Source organism: Ranitomeya variabilis, chromosome 6, assembly GCF_051348905.1.
Source record: "Ranitomeya variabilis isolate aRanVar5 chromosome 6, aRanVar5.hap1, whole genome shotgun sequence".
Lineage (NCBI taxonomy): Eukaryota > Metazoa > Chordata > Amphibia > Anura > Dendrobatidae > Ranitomeya > Ranitomeya variabilis.
The window spans coordinates 415,119,124-415,139,901 of NC_135237.1; the positions used below are offsets into that span (position 1 = coordinate 415,119,124).

The window sequence follows — 20,778 nt, forward strand, 5'->3', positions numbered from 1 at the left end:
TATTATTCATGAATCCAAATTTTGGAAAAAAAAAAGAAAGAAAACATAAAAAGGATAAAAATAACTGGCGTTAGAAATGTGTTGTCATTGATGTGTGCATTGTTATAGATGTGTGGAATTTAGTTATATTTCAGGAGTATCATGTAAAGATCCAGCCTCTGATATCAATTGTGTATTCTATCTTAAAAGATATTCCTCAATTTGTGCCTAAATTGCACTACTCAAACACAGAGGGAAACAGCAATATCCATATACACAAAAGCATGAAAAGAGCAGGAAAATCTGACGCGTTTCTAATGCCAGAAACGACCCGACACATTTCTAATGCCAGAAACGGTTAGCTCTTTTCTATAGATATATGCAATACTACAATAAGCTGTTTTTTTTTTTAATCAAGATGGAATAAAATTTTGATATTTTTATACAAAGAATTGGGACTGTACCTTTTTCAGAAAACATAGTAATACCGGTGCACCGTACAAGTCTCTATCCATGTAGTGATCGGCACATTTGTGAACAGATTGCATTACCTCGTAATGGAAGGGGTATAGGAAAAAAATGAAAAGTGTTGTTTATAGTTACAGGGGTCATCCATTATTCAGAAAGCACCTTCTCAATCGCTGTATTCTCCCTTATAAAATAGCAACAGCCTCTACTCACCTCCGGTGAAGGCGACGTTCCAGCGATGATGGCACTGGCTCTCCCGGGGCTTACGTGACATTATGTCACATGTTCCCTGCAGCCATTTGATGGCTGCTTCCCTCTCACTGCCTTTGGACGTAACTGACATCAGAGAGCAGCAACAAATCTCACTTTTTCCAGGTTTCAGTTTTGTCTGAAGGAAGGGAAAGTGAAGCGGCCGCTGACTGGCTGCAGGGCTTGCATGACATTATGTCATGCAAGTCTCGGAAGAGCCAGTGCCGTCATCGCTGGACCAGTTCTGGCCCTGGAGGATGGCTTAGGCTGTTTTTATTTTATAAGAGTGACTACAGAAAATGAGGAGGGGTTATCTATGTAGTGGACAACTCCTTGAAATGTAAGCATGATCTTCATATTTTTACGTGTCCTGACCGCAGTTTTATTAAACTCCAGAGATTTTATTATAATGCTTTTTTGTACAGAAGTAATAGGGCCCCTACAGAAGTGTATGATTCCAGTACTTAAGTCCCCAATGTCTTGTGTGCCAGTCCAGCATTTACAAAATTGGCCAAATTGTAAATAGGGTTATCCACTACTTTATAGGCTAACCTTAATGGCCCAGAGTAATGTAAAAAAGAAAGAAAAATATCAGCGCCTAACAGAACAGCGACACTCCCTTGCACTCAGCACTGCTTCCCAACCAATCTCCTGGCATCCACATATGGTGGGTATGGGTGTCCCGTGACTTATGGAGCCAATCAGCTGTTTCTTTAATATTCTGTCCAAAGATGAAAAGAGATGTTTCTTCCTGTTCGGACAGAAAGTGAAGGCTGCAACCCATCAGTGGATGCTGAATAGCTGCAGCGGTCACGTGATTCCCCATGCTGGATATCAGGGGACCAATGGGGAAGACAGTGCCTAGTGCCGAGGAGTGGCATGGTCATGTAGGTGTGTTTAGTTTTCTTCTTTATTTCATACACCACCCTGCTTCCTTTAAAGCAGTAGACAGCCGCTTTTTAAGCCCTTTTATGGGGCTCTGTACAAGGACACAAAATTGTTTCTTTGTTACCTCTAATCTTCACACCATAATTTCTATTCACATACATTATTGGAAATGGAAAGATATTGAAACTATAGTGTTCTTGTATGTGGCAGACTGTGAGGTGTTAATGTGATGCTCCGCTGTTCACTGCATAACTTTTCATGTTATCTCTTTATTAAAGGTTACGCAGACTGACCCGATCAAACAGTGTTACTGCTGCTGTGCAAGCAGATTTGGACCTCAGGGAGCATTTTGATTGTCCAGTGGAGCTGGCTGACCAGGAATTTCAATACAGCCGGCCATTGATCAAACAGTATTCCAGAGATGCATGTACCTCCACAGTCAGCATCCAGGGCTCAGGCAATCATTACCATGCCTGTGCAGTGGAGGAGGACTTTGACGCTGATTTTGACCCTTCAATACTACCTCCTCCAGACCCCTGGATTGACTCCATTACAGAAGATCCATTGGAAGCAGTTCACCGATCAGTTTGTCATAGAGATGGACACTGGTTTTTAAAACTTCTTCAAGCAGAAAAGGATAGAATGGAGGGTTGGTGTCAACAAATGGAAAGAGAAGAACAGGAAAACGATTTGCCTGATATTAGTAAGTTTTTCATTATATACATATAAAATCAAATAAAGCTTACATGTAATACCGTCATGTGAAACTATATGGATGGTATGTTGTCAGAACGTCTACTCTGGACACACAGACATAGAAAGCTCTTCTTTTTATGTTGAGATGTCAATTCTAGACAGCAACTTCAGTGTCTAAAGTTTGGAAAGTACCGACTATGTAGAAAGTGAGTCCTGAAAAAAGTCCACTATAATTAATAAGAAGGGAAAGTCCAGTCGTTTGCAGTGCAACTAAATCTATTTGTTCACATTTGACTTTGAAGTTTAGAACTGTTCTTCCTCTCTGATAATGAGGTTAGTTTTGTCCTTGACTTGTCCTCATTACTTCATATTTGTATCAACCTACTGTATTCTTGTAGGCGGCTTGTGTCTTGTTTTCCCCTCTTGCATGGATCACACTCTGGGGGTTTGAGATAAAAGGGAGTCTGACAGCCCCTCCAACCTGACAGTATAAACTAAGGACATAGTCTTGCAGGGAATATAGCTCCAGTAAAAATCCCAATATAGTGGTCTAATCACTGCCTCCATTTGGCAGAAACTGAAGTTTAATAAAAAATGCTAATTAGGGTGCTCTGCTAACCCTTGCTGTGTCTAAACAGTTCAGTACACCATTCTGTCCCTTGGTTTTGCATGCCTCCACCTCCCTCATTGGTGTTTGACAGCACTGGCTTACATGAGCTTTTCTGCAGACTGTGCTTGGCATAGGCAAGCCAGTGCTGTCACTCACAAGGGAAGCAGGCAGGGCTCGCAATACTAGTGCACCGAGCACCCTAAGCATATTCCATTAAATTTCAGTTTCTGCAGACCTAAGGCAGGTAGTAGAACATTAACCCCTTCACGACCTTAGACGTATGGGTACCTCCAAGGTCGTGTCTCTCCGGTGCTGAGCCCACATTTTTCCCTGCACATAACAGCTGATCTGATCAGCTGTCATGTGCCTTTAACAGCCGCGGGTGGATACAAGATCCACCCACAACTGATAGTCAGTTAAATTCCACTGTCAATCACTGACAGCGGCATTTAGCACACAGTGGGCAGAAGCGTCACAAGTCTTGCCCATCGGCGCCTCTGTCACGTGATCGCGGGGCGCTGATGAGTTGTCATGCTATGTGTGGCACAGGTGATCGGATGATCACAGCTTCTAGTCTCTTAAAGGGACTATTAATTCCTTCACCCCGAAGCCTGTTTTCATCTTCCTGACCTGGCCAATTTTTACAATTCTGACCATTGTCACTTTATGAGGCCATAACTCTGGAATGCTTCAATGGATCCCACTGATTCTGAGACTGTTTTCTCATGACATATTGTACTTTATGATAGTGGTAACATTTATTTGATATGACTTACGCTTATTTGTGATAGAAACAGAAATTTGGCAAAATTTTAGAAAATTTTGCAATTTTCAAACGTTTAATTTTTATGCCCTTAAATCAGAGAGTCATATCGCACAAAATAGTTAAAAAATAATGTTTCCCACATGTTTACTTTACTTTAACATGCAGGCGCTCACAAGTCACCCTCCGTGCAGGACCCGGAAGGACTCCATGGCCATCTTGGGGCTGGGTGTCTCATGGAGACCATCAAGACAACACACGATCACATCGCATTGTCCTGATAGAAGTGCACAGGGACGCATTCCCTGTGCAATGCTCCTCTATGTCGCTGTCACTACTGACAGCGGCATAAGAGGGGTTAAATGCCCGTGATCGGTGCTAGCACCAATCGTGGGCATTGCTGGGGGGTGTCAGCTCTCACATAGAGCTGACACATCACCACGGTGCTCCGCATGAGGCTGCGCTACCGCCGTGCCATACATATGCAATAAAATGCAATAATGGGCGATCAAAACATCATACCTATCCAAAAATGGTATCAATAAAAACATCAGCTTAGAGTAAAAAGAATAAGCCCTCACAAAGCCCAGATCATGAAAATGGAAATAATATGGATCTCAGAAAATAGCAACATAAGCAAAAAAAAATTTCTTACAAACTTCAGATTTTTTTTTTTAGAAAACTTAAATAACAAAGAAGCTATACATGTTTGATGCCTAATTTACAAGGACCGACATCCCGGATATACATATGTACAAAATATCCCTATCCAGGGAAAAGAATAACAAAACAATAAGAGGTGTAACTCCCTTAATGAATGAATCCTACAGAAAATTGGGGTGCTATGCCCCACAACACTCTATGAATGAGAGTAACAATCTATTTTGTTTAAAAATTGTCAAACTTTATTTCTCACTTATGTAAAAGGACAAGATACAAAACATAATATGATGGGTGAATGGTAGTGACAAAGACAGGCGATACCATAAAAGATACTATAAGTCACTATATCAACTACCTTGAGGCTCAAAACAGTTCCATGGCGATGTATTTTAAAGGTATAAATGATTTGTAGAGAACTGGGAATGGAGCAAAATGTGTACAATTCAAAAAGTATGATCAAATAACCGCCAAATGGCTTGTTGGTACAAAAGGTAGTGTTCCACAGGTGCTCGCACATTGTCTGTCCATAAATGCAATCAGAAAATACATGTAAGGAACATTGTCCGAATGCCTACATATAGGTAAAGTGCTGATAATAGTGCTTACCCATGTAGGATGACAGCTGGTGCACTCAAGTGCCGTAGCCCCGACGCATGTTTCGCGCTATGGGCTTCATCAGGGGACTTGTTTGATATCTGCGTACTCGTACTGACCTGGGGAATCATATTGCTAAGTAAGTTTTAGCATTTAAGGACCATGGTAAATAAAAAACCCAAAATACAATTGTGGAATTACACATTGTTTTGCTATTTTAACACGCTTAGAATTTTTACAAGCCCTCATACAGCAATTTTGACAGAAAAATAAAAAAATTATGACTCTAGGAAGAAAGGGAGCAAAAAATGAAAGCGCAAAAACAGAAAATGACAAGGTGGTGAAGGGGGTAAAGACGTGATATTTTTTTAATTGAGGCTATATCGTCTTCAAGACCAAGTGCAGGAAGCATTAATATTGGCGTTGTGTGTGTCACTTTTCTGGGGTAAGTTGTGCCACTGAAGTGGCATAACTTTTGATTAATTAGATGGAAGGGCTGTGGAACACGCTGTTGCACTCTGCACTTTTTGGTACAATTGGCTGAGACTGGTGTAAAAACGTTAAAAGTCGTAAAATGCTGGAGTTGTGCAAAAATATTGTGACATATTACAGTATTTTACACCAGAAAACAGAGGGGACTTGTACTGACAATAAAGACATTACAGAATAACACATAACTTAACAGATACCAAAAGGAGTGAGGGCCCTGCTCGTCAGCTTACAATCTATGAGGAGATAGGGGAGACACGGAAGGTAAATTATAAAAAGTGCTTGTATGGACCAGCCATCAATATAATATATAGAGTATTCACAGACATAACACTGCATGAACCGATCACCAGCCAGAATCTGTAGTACAGATACAAAGTGATATTACGTGCATGGAGGCTGTGTAAACAGATTCTACGAGGGTCCTGTTGGGGCTAGCGGAACACACCAAATAATTAGAAAGATGGTATAAGGTGCGTTCGCAGCCCGGGGTCCACCGTGCAGAGATGGAACCTGCTGCTGAGTAATGACGGACCATATGGCGGTACAATGTGGATACACACACGGGTTAGCTTCACCCGGTATGAAGGAAGCGAACCCTGTTGCGTCACAGGGCCGCGGTACCGCACAAAGAGCGCAAGCAAGGAGTCAGAGAACTCTGTCCCAAGACTCAGGGAAAGAGTTCCTCTAGACCTCTTGCACTCGACACCGCTAATGGGGTGTCAGAGTTTACCAGAAATAATAATTTATTGCACAAGAGTGCATGCAGCGCCGCTCTGGGGGATGCCACTAACCACCCAGACTTGGGCCAGGAAAGCGCTAAATTAGCGCATGGTGCCGCACTGGCGGTCACTGCAATCAGACGCTGTGTCGTGTGCTAGGTGTGCAGGTAGCACTGTCGGGCACTAGATAGCATCCACTATTCGCGAGCAGCCAACAACACTAGAAAGGGGATGATTAAGGAGCGACAGTCACACATCTACACACACGTTATCAAGTATACACTAGCGCATGGCCGAGCGGCCATGCAAACCTTTTATAGTAGCAGTGCTACAGGACCTTCCAGATGGTCTAATAGGAGCCGCAACAGTACCCGAGCATGTGACCCCCAACGTCCAATTTGAGGTCGTCCCGTGGGCATGCTCAGTATGGGAAAAGCAGAACTTAGTCCCAGAAAGACCTGCTGCTCGCTGCTGATCAGTGCTGGCTAGAAAGGCAGAGCAGCAGTAACCAGTCGCACAGTATCAGCTTGAGCCAGACGCTGGGACCGATGTCTCCGCTGAGCAGGCTCCACTGCGGCTGGAGAAGAATGGGAGACCACAGCGGAGATGGTTCGAGATTCCCCCTGTGCAGAGGCGTGAGCTCAACACCTAACAGGTCCTGATTGGGAAGAAAATTTTGGAAGTTTTAGAACTGGAATAGTTACATAAGTGAGGTGAGGTAATAGGGCATTCTAAAAAGTGCCTTTTTAAGGCCCGCTGAATACTGTGGGTATTGGGAACTTATCGAATTGTTCTGACTGGAAGTAGTGCATTCCAAAGAATTGGCCCAGCTCTTGAGAAGTCTTGGAGATGGAAGTGTGGGAGGTTGTTCTAAAGGTACCGTCACATTAAGCGACGCTGCAGCGATAGCGACAACGATGCCGATCGCTGCAGCGTCGCTGTTTGATCGCTGGAGAGCTGTCACACAGACCGCTCTCCAGCGACCAACGATGCCGAGGTCCCCGGGTAACCAGGGTAAACATCGGGTTGCTAAGCGCAGGGCCGCGCTTAGTAACCCGATGTTTACCCTGGTTACCAGCGTAAAAGTAAAAAAAACAAACAGTACATGCTCACCTGCGCGTCCCCCAGCGTCTGCTTCCTGACACTGACTGAGCTCCGGCCCTAACAGCACAGCGGTGACGTCACCGCTGTGCTTTCACTTTCACTTTAGGGCCGGATCTCAGTCAGAGCAGGAAGCAGACGCTGGGGGACGCGAAGGTGAGTATGTACTGTTTGTTTTTTTTACTTTTACGCTGGTAACCAGGGTAAACATCGGGTTACTAAGCGCGGCCCTGCGCTTAGTAACCCGATGTTTACCCTGGTTACCAGTGTAAAACATCGCTGGTTATCGCTTTTGGTGTCAAACACAACGATACACGGCGATCGGACGACCAAATAAAGTTCTGGACTTTATTCAGCGACCAGCGACATCACAGCAGGATCCTGATCGCTGCTGCCTGTCAAACTAAACGATATCGCTAGCGAGGACGCTGCAACGTCACGGATCGCTAGCGATATCGTTTAGTGTGACGGTACCTTAAGTCCTACTTATCCTGGTTTGTTACTCCTGTTATTCCAGCTATCTGACCCTGCTTATTTGTCACCTGTCGTTGACCCTGGACTGACTCACACCTCTGTTTACCTGGCTATTCTGCCTCTGACTCCATCCTCCTAGTTCTGATCTCAGCTACCTCCTGCCCTCATTTCTACTTGCTGATTCTGTTCAATATCTGCCCTCTTTGGTTTTGACACAGTTAGCCAACTTTCTTTTACCACCTCGCTCCAGCAGCGACAGCTAATCCATTGATGTAGATTTCAACATGAGTCCCTGATATAACTCCAGATCCCTGTAAAGGGGTTAGAGAATTAAGTCTAGGGTACACCTGAGACCTACTAGGTGAAATGGCTAGCACAGAATCTGTGCTGAAGCCCTAATAAGAGTTACCAGGTTCCACAAACAGTTCACCTTTACACTATGGGTCTGTTCACCAAGCGTTCGCAAGAAAGCTGGGATTAAACTTGTGAGGCCAAATCTATGGCTATGTGAAAAAGACAGACAGCACAAGGATGCTATGCACATTGTATCCGAGTGCTGTCTATTTTTACTATTTAATGATTAAGAAAAGCTTCCACTTTTTCCTGTCACATGAAAACAATGTCCCCTTTGCAGCGTATCTTTGACTACACCTTCTGCACCATCAGGGTCCTATCTGGGTGGCTGAAGTTCTGCTGGTGGTGTTGTTATACAAAAAGAGACAGAGTCTGGGTCCAACTCAACAATAAAGAATTTACTTGCTTCAGTACATAGTAGGTCCATTTCAGTTACAAGCGATGTCATAAGTTTCCACACAGTATGGATCCGTCGCTTTTCCTGTGTCTTCCCTTATTACTCCCAGGGTGTCCCCGGGACGTACCGACCCATTCGGTACTGCAGCGTCCTCCCTGTCTGGCTTAACTACTTTCAGGAGCTCCCCTGTCCATTTCACACCAGACATAAGGGCATCTGCCCACGTAGTAAGCTGCCACATCTTGGAGTGACCTACGTCTCTGTTCTACTGTGACTTCTGCTGTCACTGCTGCTCTCACTTCTGCTAAAACCTTTGGCCACTATCCGACCCTGGACCAACTGGGCTCTTAATCTTGAACATTGCGGAGTCACTGCATTGTCCCGAGCTTTAAAGCCCTACAGGATGCCTTGGGCTCCCTGGTCCTTCTAAGCTGTCTGGGCTCTCAGGCCCTACTGCCTAAATACAGGAAATGATCACTATCTTATCCCACAGTAGACTCCTCCTATGTAAACTATGTACACTAATGTAGTGTCCACCTTGAGGTAATGCACTTACCCTAAACTACAGCACAATATACATAGCAGCATAAGGTATTAAAACATATACAGTTAGCAACATTTAACAACGTTTAAACGGGACGTGCTTGGGGTATAAAACAGTCTATGTGACCCCTTACACTATAATGGTAAAAACAGACAGAAACAGACCAAATGAATCCATAGAAGAAAAGAGAGAGCACTCACCATCCGTGTGTTCAAGTCCGGTCTTTATTGAAGTGGCTTTACGATAAAAAACAGAGCATGGCAGGGAGATGCAGTGGAGGGACGACAGCTGTTTCGCGCTCCTGCGCTTCAACAGGTCCGATGAAACAGACCAAACAATGATAAAATCTTTCTGATTTTTCACACACAAGAAAAAAATGGATGTCTGAATGAGGCTCAAGTGTGATTTCTTATATTTTCCCTCGCATCTTATCACTGCTTGGTAATGATAATGACTACACTGCTTCCATTATCATTATTTATTTATATAGCACTATTGATTCCATGGTGCTGTACATGAGAAGGGGCTACATACAAATTACAGATATCACAGTAAGCAAACTAACAATGACAGACTACTACAGAGGGGAGAGTACCCTGCCCTTGAGGGCTTACATTCTACAGGATGGTGGGGAAGGAGACAGTAGGTTGGGGGTCACAGTAGCTCCGGTGGTGTGGAGGTAGTAGCGTGGTCATTGCAGGTTGTAAGTTTTCTTTAAGAGATGGGTTTTCAGTTTCCGTCTGAAGCATCCGAATTTGGTGGATAATCAGACATGTTAGGGCACAGAATTCTAGAGGAAGGTGGATATTCACTGGTCAGCACTGCAGCCTTGCTGCCCTGGGGTCCTGGGTTCAAATTCAACCAAGGACAAAATCTCCAAGGAGTTTGTATGTTCTCCCTGTGTTTGCGTGGGTTTTTTCCGGGTTCTCCGGTTTTCTTCCACACTCCAAATAAATACTTACAGGAAATTTAGATTGTGAGCCCCATTGGGGACACTGAAGATAAGGTCTGTAAAGTGCTGTGGAATTTATGGTACTATATAACTGAGAAATATAAATAAAATAAATAAATAAATATTCGGGAGAAGTTTTGGAGGCAACTGAGTGAGGAATGAATAAGTGCGGAGGAGAGAACTAGGGAGGACCGGAGGTTACGTGAGGTATGCTATTACTGCAAGATAAATTGGCTGATTCTTAAAGAAGCAGAGCCACAACTATTCCTAAAATTGCGTCTATAGAAAACAAGATTGTGATACGCAGTGTATACATAGCCCAATGCCCTGATGCTTTCACATCTTAACTAATGACATTTCCTGCACATGTCTAGCTAGTTTATAGCACTGGCCAAGAACAGCTCTACTCACCATGAAAAGACATAACACTGTCAGGGGCTGACACTTCATCTTGGCATGTGTCCCACAAGTCTCCTTCTTACCTTCTTTTACAGCCCTAATGATTATCACTGCCCTCTGACACCACTGACTGTTTCCTCCTAATGGAATTCCGTTCTGCTTGTCCCACATTACTCCAGCACCATCTGTCAACTGGAGCCTTAGGTCTGAGACATCTAGCTCTGGACTAAACTCTTGTCAACACCTCTTTACACTTAAAACCAGCTCTTTAAGATAATTCGGATCTTACCTGCAGCTTCTTGCTGTATTACAACCCATGGTAGCAGAAGCTTTATTTCTGTATGTCTAATACTTGGGCATATTATGGCTTTTATTTGGTGTAAGGCGATGCATTAGTATATCATTGTCTATTTATGTCTACGTACAAACAGACCAGACTACTTTATTAATGTAATCATTGCGGGGTCATTCTAGTTTATATATATTCTATATGATGATTTGACATACATAAGCCATGATCATGGGACTGTGGGATTTGGTGTTTATACAATGCACGGTGTCAGGGTGGGTGTCTGGATGTAACTGGATACATATGTTAGTAATCTGTCTTTAAAGCCCCCTATGACGTTTTCATAGCTGAAAGACATTTACTCTGCATTGTTAGCAGGAACCTTTTTTCCATTCCCATTACACTACAGGAGTTAAAGCATTTAGAAACATGTGGTCTGTCTACATCAAAACTCAGGAACTTGTGCAGTACAAGCATTATTTATCATATTAAGCCACGAGATATTTTACCTCTTCTCACTGGGTGGTCCTCCGGAAACCATCACGTACAGTTCGGCTGAGGTATCACACTAGCATTAGACATGAAGACTTGTGGCTGGGGTTTATAGACAATGAGAAGGAAGCTGAATACAGAATACTCTTGCCCCTTCAGAATTTTGTTAAAGGGGTTTTCTATGTCAATGTTCATCTCCGATATCACGGTCACTTTGGCAAACCATCTGACTTTCTAACAAACATCTACTGTAATTTATAATAAATGGTCATAATACAAAATAATTTTAAAAGTTGATGGTTTTGCAAAATTATCTGTTAACAATTTAGCAAAAGTTACAATTTATTGATATTTTGGATAAATAAAAGCTTTTCGGGAGTTAGAGTGGCATTTGTGAGAACGCAAGTATAAAGAGTAGTAAACAAAATAAAATGTGAACAATAAGCAACTGATAGCTAAATAATATATATGGTCCAATACAAACTTATAAAACAAATGCTGATATCATAGTGTATGTATGAGAACTTCAGATGTCTCAATGCACCTGAATTAAGGAAGTAGATATTAATATTAAAGTAATTAAAAGGGTACTCCCAAAATCACAATGTGCGCTTATAATAATGTACATATATATGTATGCCAATAAAACAAAATTGAAAATTTGCCCTATTTTGCACATATCACCACCATACACCTATGGCAAAATTTGCTCTTCAGTTGCACTGGAACCTCACTTTAGTAGTTGCAGCTCATGGATGAACATGCGCAGTGCAGTCTCTCTCAGGCTGGTTTCACACTTGCGTTTGGCTGGCCTGTGTATGGCTTCGTACATCCTCCCTTAAGCTCTGCCTACTTCCGCATGCATCCTGCGTCATCCTATCTTTAACATTGGGTACACAGGGATATGCGTTGTATGCGGATGCGTCCGCATGCGGCATTTTAACGAACCCGCCGACCGCACAGGAACGTAACATGTTGGGCAGGTACTGTATAGACACCTGCGGTAGATTGGGCAATAGAAGCATTAAGTAATTTCAATACTTAGATCAGCTCAATTATAACTCAGAGACGTGGGGATAGTCGGGAGCACACAGGAGAGGGAGGAGGGGTCTGAAGCACTGAGGAGAAGCAAGTGCTGCTGAGAAATGTAGCTTTAGTAGATAATAGTACAGCCCATTCTGCTTGATGCACAGAAAGGCAGAAGGAGATGAAAAAAAGACACAAAAGTGCTAAATAGATACTTTGTGTTGGGCTAAGTCTGTATATTAACAATAAGTGTGCAGTTATTGTCTTGTGACAAATAATGTGATTCTTGGAGTAACCCTTTAACTGCACCTGGTAGGGAGCCGTGATTTCTATGACAGGATTGAACGGCTCCATCATTTACAACCTCCACCCTCCATAATACACTGATGTTACTAGGTGAACATTTTGCAGATGTGCTCAAAGTTCAGGCGATAAATTGGCTTTTACAGTAGCGTTGGACTTGTGTTTTCTACAGAAGATGTATGGAAGTTTTTTGTTACAACTAAAACCCCAGCTAACCCACTTCTTTGAGTAATTGGAGTGCAGTTTTACTAGAGGGTCCGGCTACAGAAAATCTGCATTGTATTCAATCTGTCTGCTGCAGCACACATGAAGCCTGGCCACTCCCCGTAAAATGATCCAGGCCTCTGTAGGACAAAGCAGGCCTTGTGTGAAACAGCTGCTTCATGGAGCCAGCTCATTACAACCTGACAACAGCCTGGAACACTGCGGGGATCTGGGCGCCATTATCTCACTGGCAGCTAAACTGCTGCTTGGTAAACTCAATAGTTAGTATTCCAGGCTACAAACTCTACGTCTGCGAGACATATGTAGTCAAGAGATGCCAGTGACAAATATTTCCACTTCATTCATGGGGGAAATAGAATATTTGATAAATATTTCTGCTGATTTAAAAAGGGAAAAAAATGCTTTTGACATCAGGGACTGATAACAAAGACTGAACACTGAGGATCCATATAGAAAGTTACTGGCCAGTGTAAATCTTAGGCGGCAGATGAGGCGCTCACCTTCCTTTACATGGAGACTGAAGAGCCTTCTGTCTGTCTTGAAAGCACAGCAGTCAGTTCAGACTTGCAAAGATAAAAGCATTCTTGACATTATTAGCTTCCTAGTAACAGCGCAGCCGGGCAGATTTACTGACAATGCTTAACCAGATACCATTCCTTTTCTGCTGTTATCCCATACAGTTCACAAAGTAAGGAATCAATTATGTCCTTCTTTAATCTAATTGCTGCTGTAGAAGAAGAAATGGCTTTCTGAGTGATCCTACAGGTGCACATTCATTTATGATCACACTTGTGACCACATGCAACAATAAAGGTTCCTCAGCAGAAAAGTCAGCTGGTATTTATTTTTTTGTTGCTTGTACAGCAGCAATATATTCTGCAGCATTTTACAGAAAGTGTCATCTCTTACATCAGTATATACGGCTCTGGCAAAAATTAAGAGGCCACTGCAAAATGTTCAGTTTGTCGGATTTTTCTCTTTGTAGGTATATTTTTGAGTAAAATGTAAATTGTTCTTTTATTCTATAAACTACTGACAACATGTCTCCGAAGTTCCAAGGACTAAATTTTGTATTTATTTTCTGAAAATGAGAAATGGTCAAAATAACAAAACAATACATTGCATGCAGACCTCAAATAATGCAAAAAAAAACAAGTTCATAATCATTTAGAAACAACAGTACTCATGTTTTAAGTCAGGAAGAGTTCAGAAATCAATATTTTGTGGAATAACTATGATTTTTAATCACTGCTTTCATGCGTCTTGGCATGCTTTCTACCAGTCCTTCACACTGCTTATGTGTGATATTATGCCACTCCTGGTACAAAAATGTAAGCAGTTCTTCTTTGTTAGATGACTTGTGACTATCCATCTTCCACTTGATTACAATCAAGAGGTTTTGAATGGGGTTCAGGTCTGGAGATTGGGCTGGCCATAACAGAGATTTGATGTGGTGGTCCTTCATTCACACCTTGATTAACCTAGCTGTGTGGCATGGTGCATTGTCCTGCTGGAAAAACCAGTCTTCAGAGTTGGTGAACATTGCCTGAGCAGAAGGAATCAACTGTTTTTCCAGGATAATCTTGTATGCAGCTTGAATCATACTTCCTTCGCAAAGATTAACCTGCCCAATTCCAGCCTTACTGAAGCATGGCCAGATCAACACCTGGTCATCTAATGGTTAGACGGAGACCTGGAGAGGCGCACAAGCCACAGTGTCTTGCACCCACTGTGAAATTTGGTGGAGGATCGGTGATGATCTGGGGATGCTTCAGCAAAGCTGGAATTTTCGCAGGTTAATATTTGCAAAGGACATATGAGTCAAGTCGCATACAAGGTTATCCTGGAAAAACAGTTGATTCCTTCTGCTCAGGCAATGTTCCCCAACTCTGAGGACTGTTTTTTTCCAGCAGGACAATGCACCATGCCACACAGCTAGGTTAATAAAGATGTGGATGAAGGACCACCACATCAAATCCCTGTCATGGTAAGCCCAATCTCCAGACCTGAACCCCATTGAAAACCTCTGGAATGTAATCAAGAGGAAGATGGATAGTCACAAGTCATCAAACAAAGAAGAACTGCTTAAATTTTTGTACCAGGAGTGGCATAAGGTCACCCAAAAGCAGTGTGAAAGACTGGTGGAAAGCATGCCAAGACGCATGAAAGCTGTGATTAAAAATCATGGTTATTCCACAAAATATTGATTTATGAACTCTTCCTGACTTAAAACATTTCTATTGTTGTTTCTAAAAGATTATGAACTTGTTTTTTTTTTTGCATTATTTGAGGTCTGCAAGTAATGAATTTTTTTATTTTTTATTTTGACAATTTCTCATTTTCAGAAAATAAATACAAAAGGTAATGCTTGGAACTTCGGAGACATGTTGTCTCTAGTTTATAGAATAAAAAACAATTTACATTTTACTAAAAAATATACCTATAAAGAGAAAAATCAGACAAACTGAACATTTTGCAGTGGTCTCTTAATTTTTGCCAGTGCTGTATAGGTTAGGCCTCATTCACATTAGGCTTTTTTGCTCATGCCTTATTCAGACATCTGTAATTCACATAAATGTTCTATCCAAGTTTTTTGTGCACAGAATACCGTAAATAACCATCATAGTCTACACGGCTGTTCACATGTCTGGCGGGGAGAAGCCGGCTAAGGGTGAAGCCGGTCTCGTCTTTGACTGTGGACCCCAATCAGTACTTTAAACTATATTTTCTCTGAAATGCGAATCATGTTACCTGTGGTTTGGATAGCATGAATCGACTGACAGGTTGCTTTCTAGTTGAAATGCTGCATTTTTTAAAGCACTTTAAATTATTTTATATAAAATCTATCTAAAATATAAAGAAGGCAGGCGGCACTGCAAATAAAGTGTGAAAAAAGTCAGGGCACTTTGTTGACACATTTTAAATGCAACATTTCGACTCCAGAAGAAAAACAATGGTGAGCCTTTCTCATGAGTGCTGCCTGCCTTCGTTCTATTGTATCCAATATTATATGGTACTCCTTCCTTCCTTTCTTTTTCCTTCCCTCCCACCCACCCTTTCTTCCTTCTTCCCTCCCTTCTTCCCGCCCTCTCTTACTTCCTCCCATCCTTCCTTCCCTTTTTCTTTACTTCCTTTCCTCCCTCCTTCCATTTCTTTCTCTTTTCTTTCTTTCTTTCTTTCTTTCTTTCTTTCTTTCTTTCTTTCTTTCTTTCTTTCTTTTCTTTCCCTCCCTCCTTCTTTCCTTTCTTCTCTTCCCTCCCTACTTCCTTCCCTTTTTGCTTACTTACTTCCCTCCCTTTTTCCATCCTTCCCTTTCTTTCTTTCCTTCCTTCCATCCCTCCCTCCCTCCTTCCTACCCTTTTTCTTTCCTTTTGTTACAATTCCTCTGCTCAGTGTCTGGGACTCAGTGATAGACAATTCTGTCATCCTATCCTTTGCTGGGGCATACTGAGCTGTCATTGCTTTGATTGACAGCTCGGCGGACCTATCTGAGACTGGTAGGTGCAGAGATTTCCACAAGTGCTTCCTGTTCTGGGTAATTGCCCTGTTATTTAGTTGAGCTGTCTGGCCCAGATCACTGCCAGTCAAAGCTTGTTCTAAGCTTGTCCTCTCTGGTGTGTGTTCACCTGATCTCTGTGCTGCAAGTTCTGATCTTCTTCTGCTGCTGACCTTTGGACTGAGTTTAGACTATCCGTTTGTTATTGCCCCTTTGCATCTGATATTCTGCTGCTGACCTTTGGTCCGTGTTCTGACTACCGGCTTGTTATTGCCCATTTGCTTTTCCGCTATTTCTCTAGTATTCTGACCCTGGCATGTAACCGGACTTACTATTTCGTATTTTCCCTTGATTTACTTCATGCTCTTCTAGTATTGACCCCAGAATGTCTGACTTCGCAAACTCACAGCCTGTCCATGAGTTGTGACTAGCGTCACATTTAGACAGACCAGATGATCCTTATGTTTCTCTAGATTAAATTTTTCCATCACGTTCAGACCGGGGACTAAGAATGTTAGGAGTGACGCTTTGTCACGCAGCCTTGATTCAGTTTCTCCTCCAGAACCTCCATACTCCATTGTTCCTCTAGGAATTTGTCCATGGATTTCATTATGGATTTGCCTTTATCTGGTGTAAAAACGGTTATTTGGGTGGTGGTTGACCGATTCAGTAAACTAGCTCACTTTATTCCATTATCTGGGTTACCTAATGCTGAAACACTTTCCAGATTATTTGTCAATCATGTGGTAAGATTGCATGGCATTCCTTTAAACATTGTATCTGATAGAGGGGTGCAATTTGTCTCTAAATTCTGGAGGGCATTTTGTAAGAAGCCAGGAATTGATTTGTCATTTTCCTCTTCTTATCAACCTGAAACCAACGGTGAGACAGAGGACGAATCAATCGCTAGAGCAAATTTTAAGATGCTTTGTGGTGGCTCAACAGGAGGACTAGTCTTCATTTTTGCCTCTTGCTGAGTTCGCCTTTAACAGTTGGGTCAATCAGTCCACTGGGACCTCTCCTTTTTTATGTAATTATGGTTTTCATCCTCATTTTGGTGAATTCTCTAGGATGAGTTCTGGATGCCTTGGAGTGGAGGTGACCATTCAGACACTCGGGGATGTTTGGAGGGAGGTTCAGAGGAATATTGAGGTGGCTCAGTTTTGGCAAAAACGTAAGGCCAATAGGAAACGTTCGGCGGGTGCTACTTTCAGAGATGGGGATAAAGTTTGGTTATCATCCAAGAATACTATACTAAAAGTACCTTCAGCAAAGTTGGGTCCAAAATTCATTGGCCCGTACGAGATTCTGGAGGTAGTAAATCCAGTTGCCTTTAGATTAAAGCTTCCACAGTCCCCTCATGTCCCAAATGTTTTTCACAGATCCCTGAAAAATAGGTTTGTTCTTCCATGTTGTCTGTCTCTTCCCCTCCTCCAGTCTCTGTGGACAGAGGTTTGGAGTATGAGGTGCAGAGGATCGTGGATTCTGGAAGGGTCTGAAATTCCTTCCAATATCTTATTCACTGGAGGGGATACGGGCCCGAGGAGAGATCCTGGGTTCTGGTTCATTCCGTGAAGGCTGATCGTTTGGTTGGAGATTTTCATTGTAGATTTCCTGGGAATCCTGGGGGTCTGGTGGCCCCCTTGAAGAGGGGGTACTGTCATGATTCCTCTGCTCAGAGTGTCTGGGACTCTGTGATGGTCAGCTCTGTCATCCTATCCTGTGCTGAGGCGTGCTGAGCTGTCAGTGCTTTGATTGATAGCTCAATGGACCTATCTGAGACTGGTAGGTGCAGAGATTTCCACAGGTGCTCCCTGTTCTTGGTAATTGCCCTGTTATTTAGGTGTGCTGTCTGGCCCAGATCACTGCCAGTCAAAGCTTGTTCTAAGCTTGTCCTCTCTGGTGTGTGTTCACCTGATCTCTGGGCTGTAAGTTCTGATCTTCTTTTGTTGCTGACCTTTAGACCGTGTTCAGACTACCCGTTTGTTATTGCCCCTTTGCATCTGATATTCTGCTGCTGACCTTTGGACCATGTTCTGACTACCAACTTGTTATTGCCTATTTGCTTATCCACTATTTCTCTGGTATTCTGACCCTGGCATGTGATCTGACTTACGACTTCGTATTTTCCCTTGGTTTACTTTGTGCTCTTTTGGTATTGACCCCGGAACGACTGACTTCACTGACTCACGGCCCGTCCGTGGGTTGTGACCAGCGTCACACCTTTCTTCTTTTCTTTCCTTCCTTTAGCTCCTTCTTTTCTCCAATATATACTATATACAGTATATCTGGATATGCACAATGTAAAAATTCTGAATCCTCAGTGGTTTAAAGTCTAACTGAAAATGTGATGACAAATGGCAAGCTTTTGAAACTCCTTAGGTCTCTACATAGGGCAAATTCATCACAACATCTGAAGAATCATATATTTATGCACAGAATGCACTATTCCTATGACCTTTATTTTTATTTTATCATTCTACTAGCTAGCACAGGCACAAAGATATTTATTATCTTGGGTAATATTAATGATTACAAAGTATGACATGTTTGGTGTATTGCTGTAATAATATTAGCTTTTAGTCAGAATATGTAAAGGATAATATAAGGAGGCCCTAAACCAAGTTTAATTTGTGGAAACTGATTTCCTGTATTATAATAAACTCTAGAAATTCTTTTAATCTTCCCAATATTCTCATGTAGGTGTAGAATATTTAGGAGACCTAAAAATACATTATTTTTGTGATGTTTCCTTGGAATATTTAGTATTTTTGGATCATTGAAATGGAGCCTCTTTACCTACAAGTTTTTCTATGGGGCTATTTCTGCCAGTCTCATAAAAGTGAAAGGAGTGGAGGTCACACATGCATATTACCACACGATTTACACAGGGACTTTGGTCTCCATCTCAGGATCTCCAGAGATTGGATCTCCAGTAATCATGCTTTTTTGAATGCTATGGTAAAAAAAAACCTTGAAATTCATGATGATTAAGTATCTACTTTCTGGCTACACCTCCATAATATAGGCAGTGTGATCTAGAACCATTGCACTGTCAATTAACATGTCTGCTCCAAAGTGCAGCTACCTGGCAGTGATATTTATACTTTCCGCAACCAACCTGTAGCCACAAGTATATGCTCCTGTCCACGCTTGTCACATAGACACTACTCAATGACCGGCCCGTCACCTTATGTAAGGAATGTAAACTGTTCTCTGTATTCTTGTAGTTTTAGAGAAGATTCGAGGTGCGGTTGGCTGTGCCCAGCTCCTGATGTCACAGAAATTCTACCAGTTCCGAGAGCTTTGCGAGGAAAATCTGGTATGTAAGATCCATATCCAATACAATAACAGCACCAATATATTGCTTCCTATATGTATTGAATTTCTTACAAAAAAAGACATAATAAATTATGGCTAAATATAAGCAGCTGACCTGGCATGCCTATTCTTTGGGAATTTTCTGTTCTCTTTTATTGTGTCTGGTTCGACATGTTCTAAAGTTACAGAGTTTTCCTGTTTCTTATCCCCCTCATTACAATTCCCTGGCAAACATCAATGACTTGTATTGCATACAGCACATTGTTTGTGTTTCCATATGTACATTTGCCCAGACATGCTCACTCCGGTGCTGGCAAGAGTAACTCTATTCCGCCAGTGCACTGACATAACATGCCTCTCCAGTTATTAGGTATTAGCACTTCTGATGACCTAAATCCCAGTAATTGCTGGAATTACTCTTCTTCGCCTCACATCTGTCATATATGATTTTGAAATGGGAAAATAGTGCAGCAGCTTAGCAATGACTCCAACTTCAGTTTACATTTTTGGAATGGATGTCTTTCCTCCCAAGGGCACCTTGGTAAACTGGGCAGATAGATAATGCTTTGCCATTTATGTTGTTAGGAGGATAAGCTTCAGTCAGTGCATCTTTAAAGAGAACCTGTCACCAGGGTTATGCATATTGACCTAAAGCGATGCCATGTTGGCGCTGTAATACTGATTTAATACACACATCGAGTGAAGAAATCCACAGCCTGGTTGTTTTAAAACCATCTTTGGAAGTTTTGGTCTTTGTGTATCGTGGTGGGACTGTGAGGTAGGACTGTGAACAGGGTTTTTGGCTCTGCCATGGCCCCTCCACTGTCTCTGGTGTCTTTATCCTCTTCTTGATATACATTTTCCACCTTCGCTGTCATAGCTTCGGGCAGCACTTGCACAGATTTTTCTTCAGGAAAATGGAATTGGTGCTGGCGCATGCGCAGATTGAGATTTCAGGTCACTGTCAAGCCGAGATCTCGATCTAAGCATGCGCCGGCACTGGCATCACTTCACTGAAGACTGCCAGCAGATCACAGATTTCTTCACTGAATGTATGTATAAACCAGTATAACAGCGTAATGGACATACCCTGTGTTTAATATGAATTACCTTGATTACAGGTTCTCTTTAAAGCATCCATATGCATCCGAGAGCTGCTGACTAATGCTCTTGTAGCTGATAACTATCTCTCCTGACCCTGACTCCTCCTCCATCATAGACATGTCTGCTCTGTTCAACTGAGCATGCATGTGCTCCATAATTAGAAAGGAGAGTCAAGGACCC

At 42.3% G+C, this 20,778-nt stretch overlaps 1 protein-coding gene across 4 annotated transcripts in view; it reads left to right on the top strand.

Moving 5' to 3' along the window:
* DLGAP1 (DLG associated protein 1) overlaps window positions 1–20,778 on the top strand; it is an 814,983-nt gene that overhangs the window by 770,345 nt on the left and 23,860 nt on the right. For all 4 annotated transcript variants that reach the window (XM_077270299.1, XM_077270301.1, XM_077270302.1 and 1 more), the window contains 2 exons: window positions 1,863–2,287; window positions 19,404–19,495. In XM_077270299.1, the coding sequence (XP_077126414.1) occupies window positions 1,863–2,287; window positions 19,404–19,495 (517 nt within the window). The remainder of the gene's footprint in view (window positions 1–1,862; window positions 2,288–19,403; window positions 19,496–20,778) is intronic.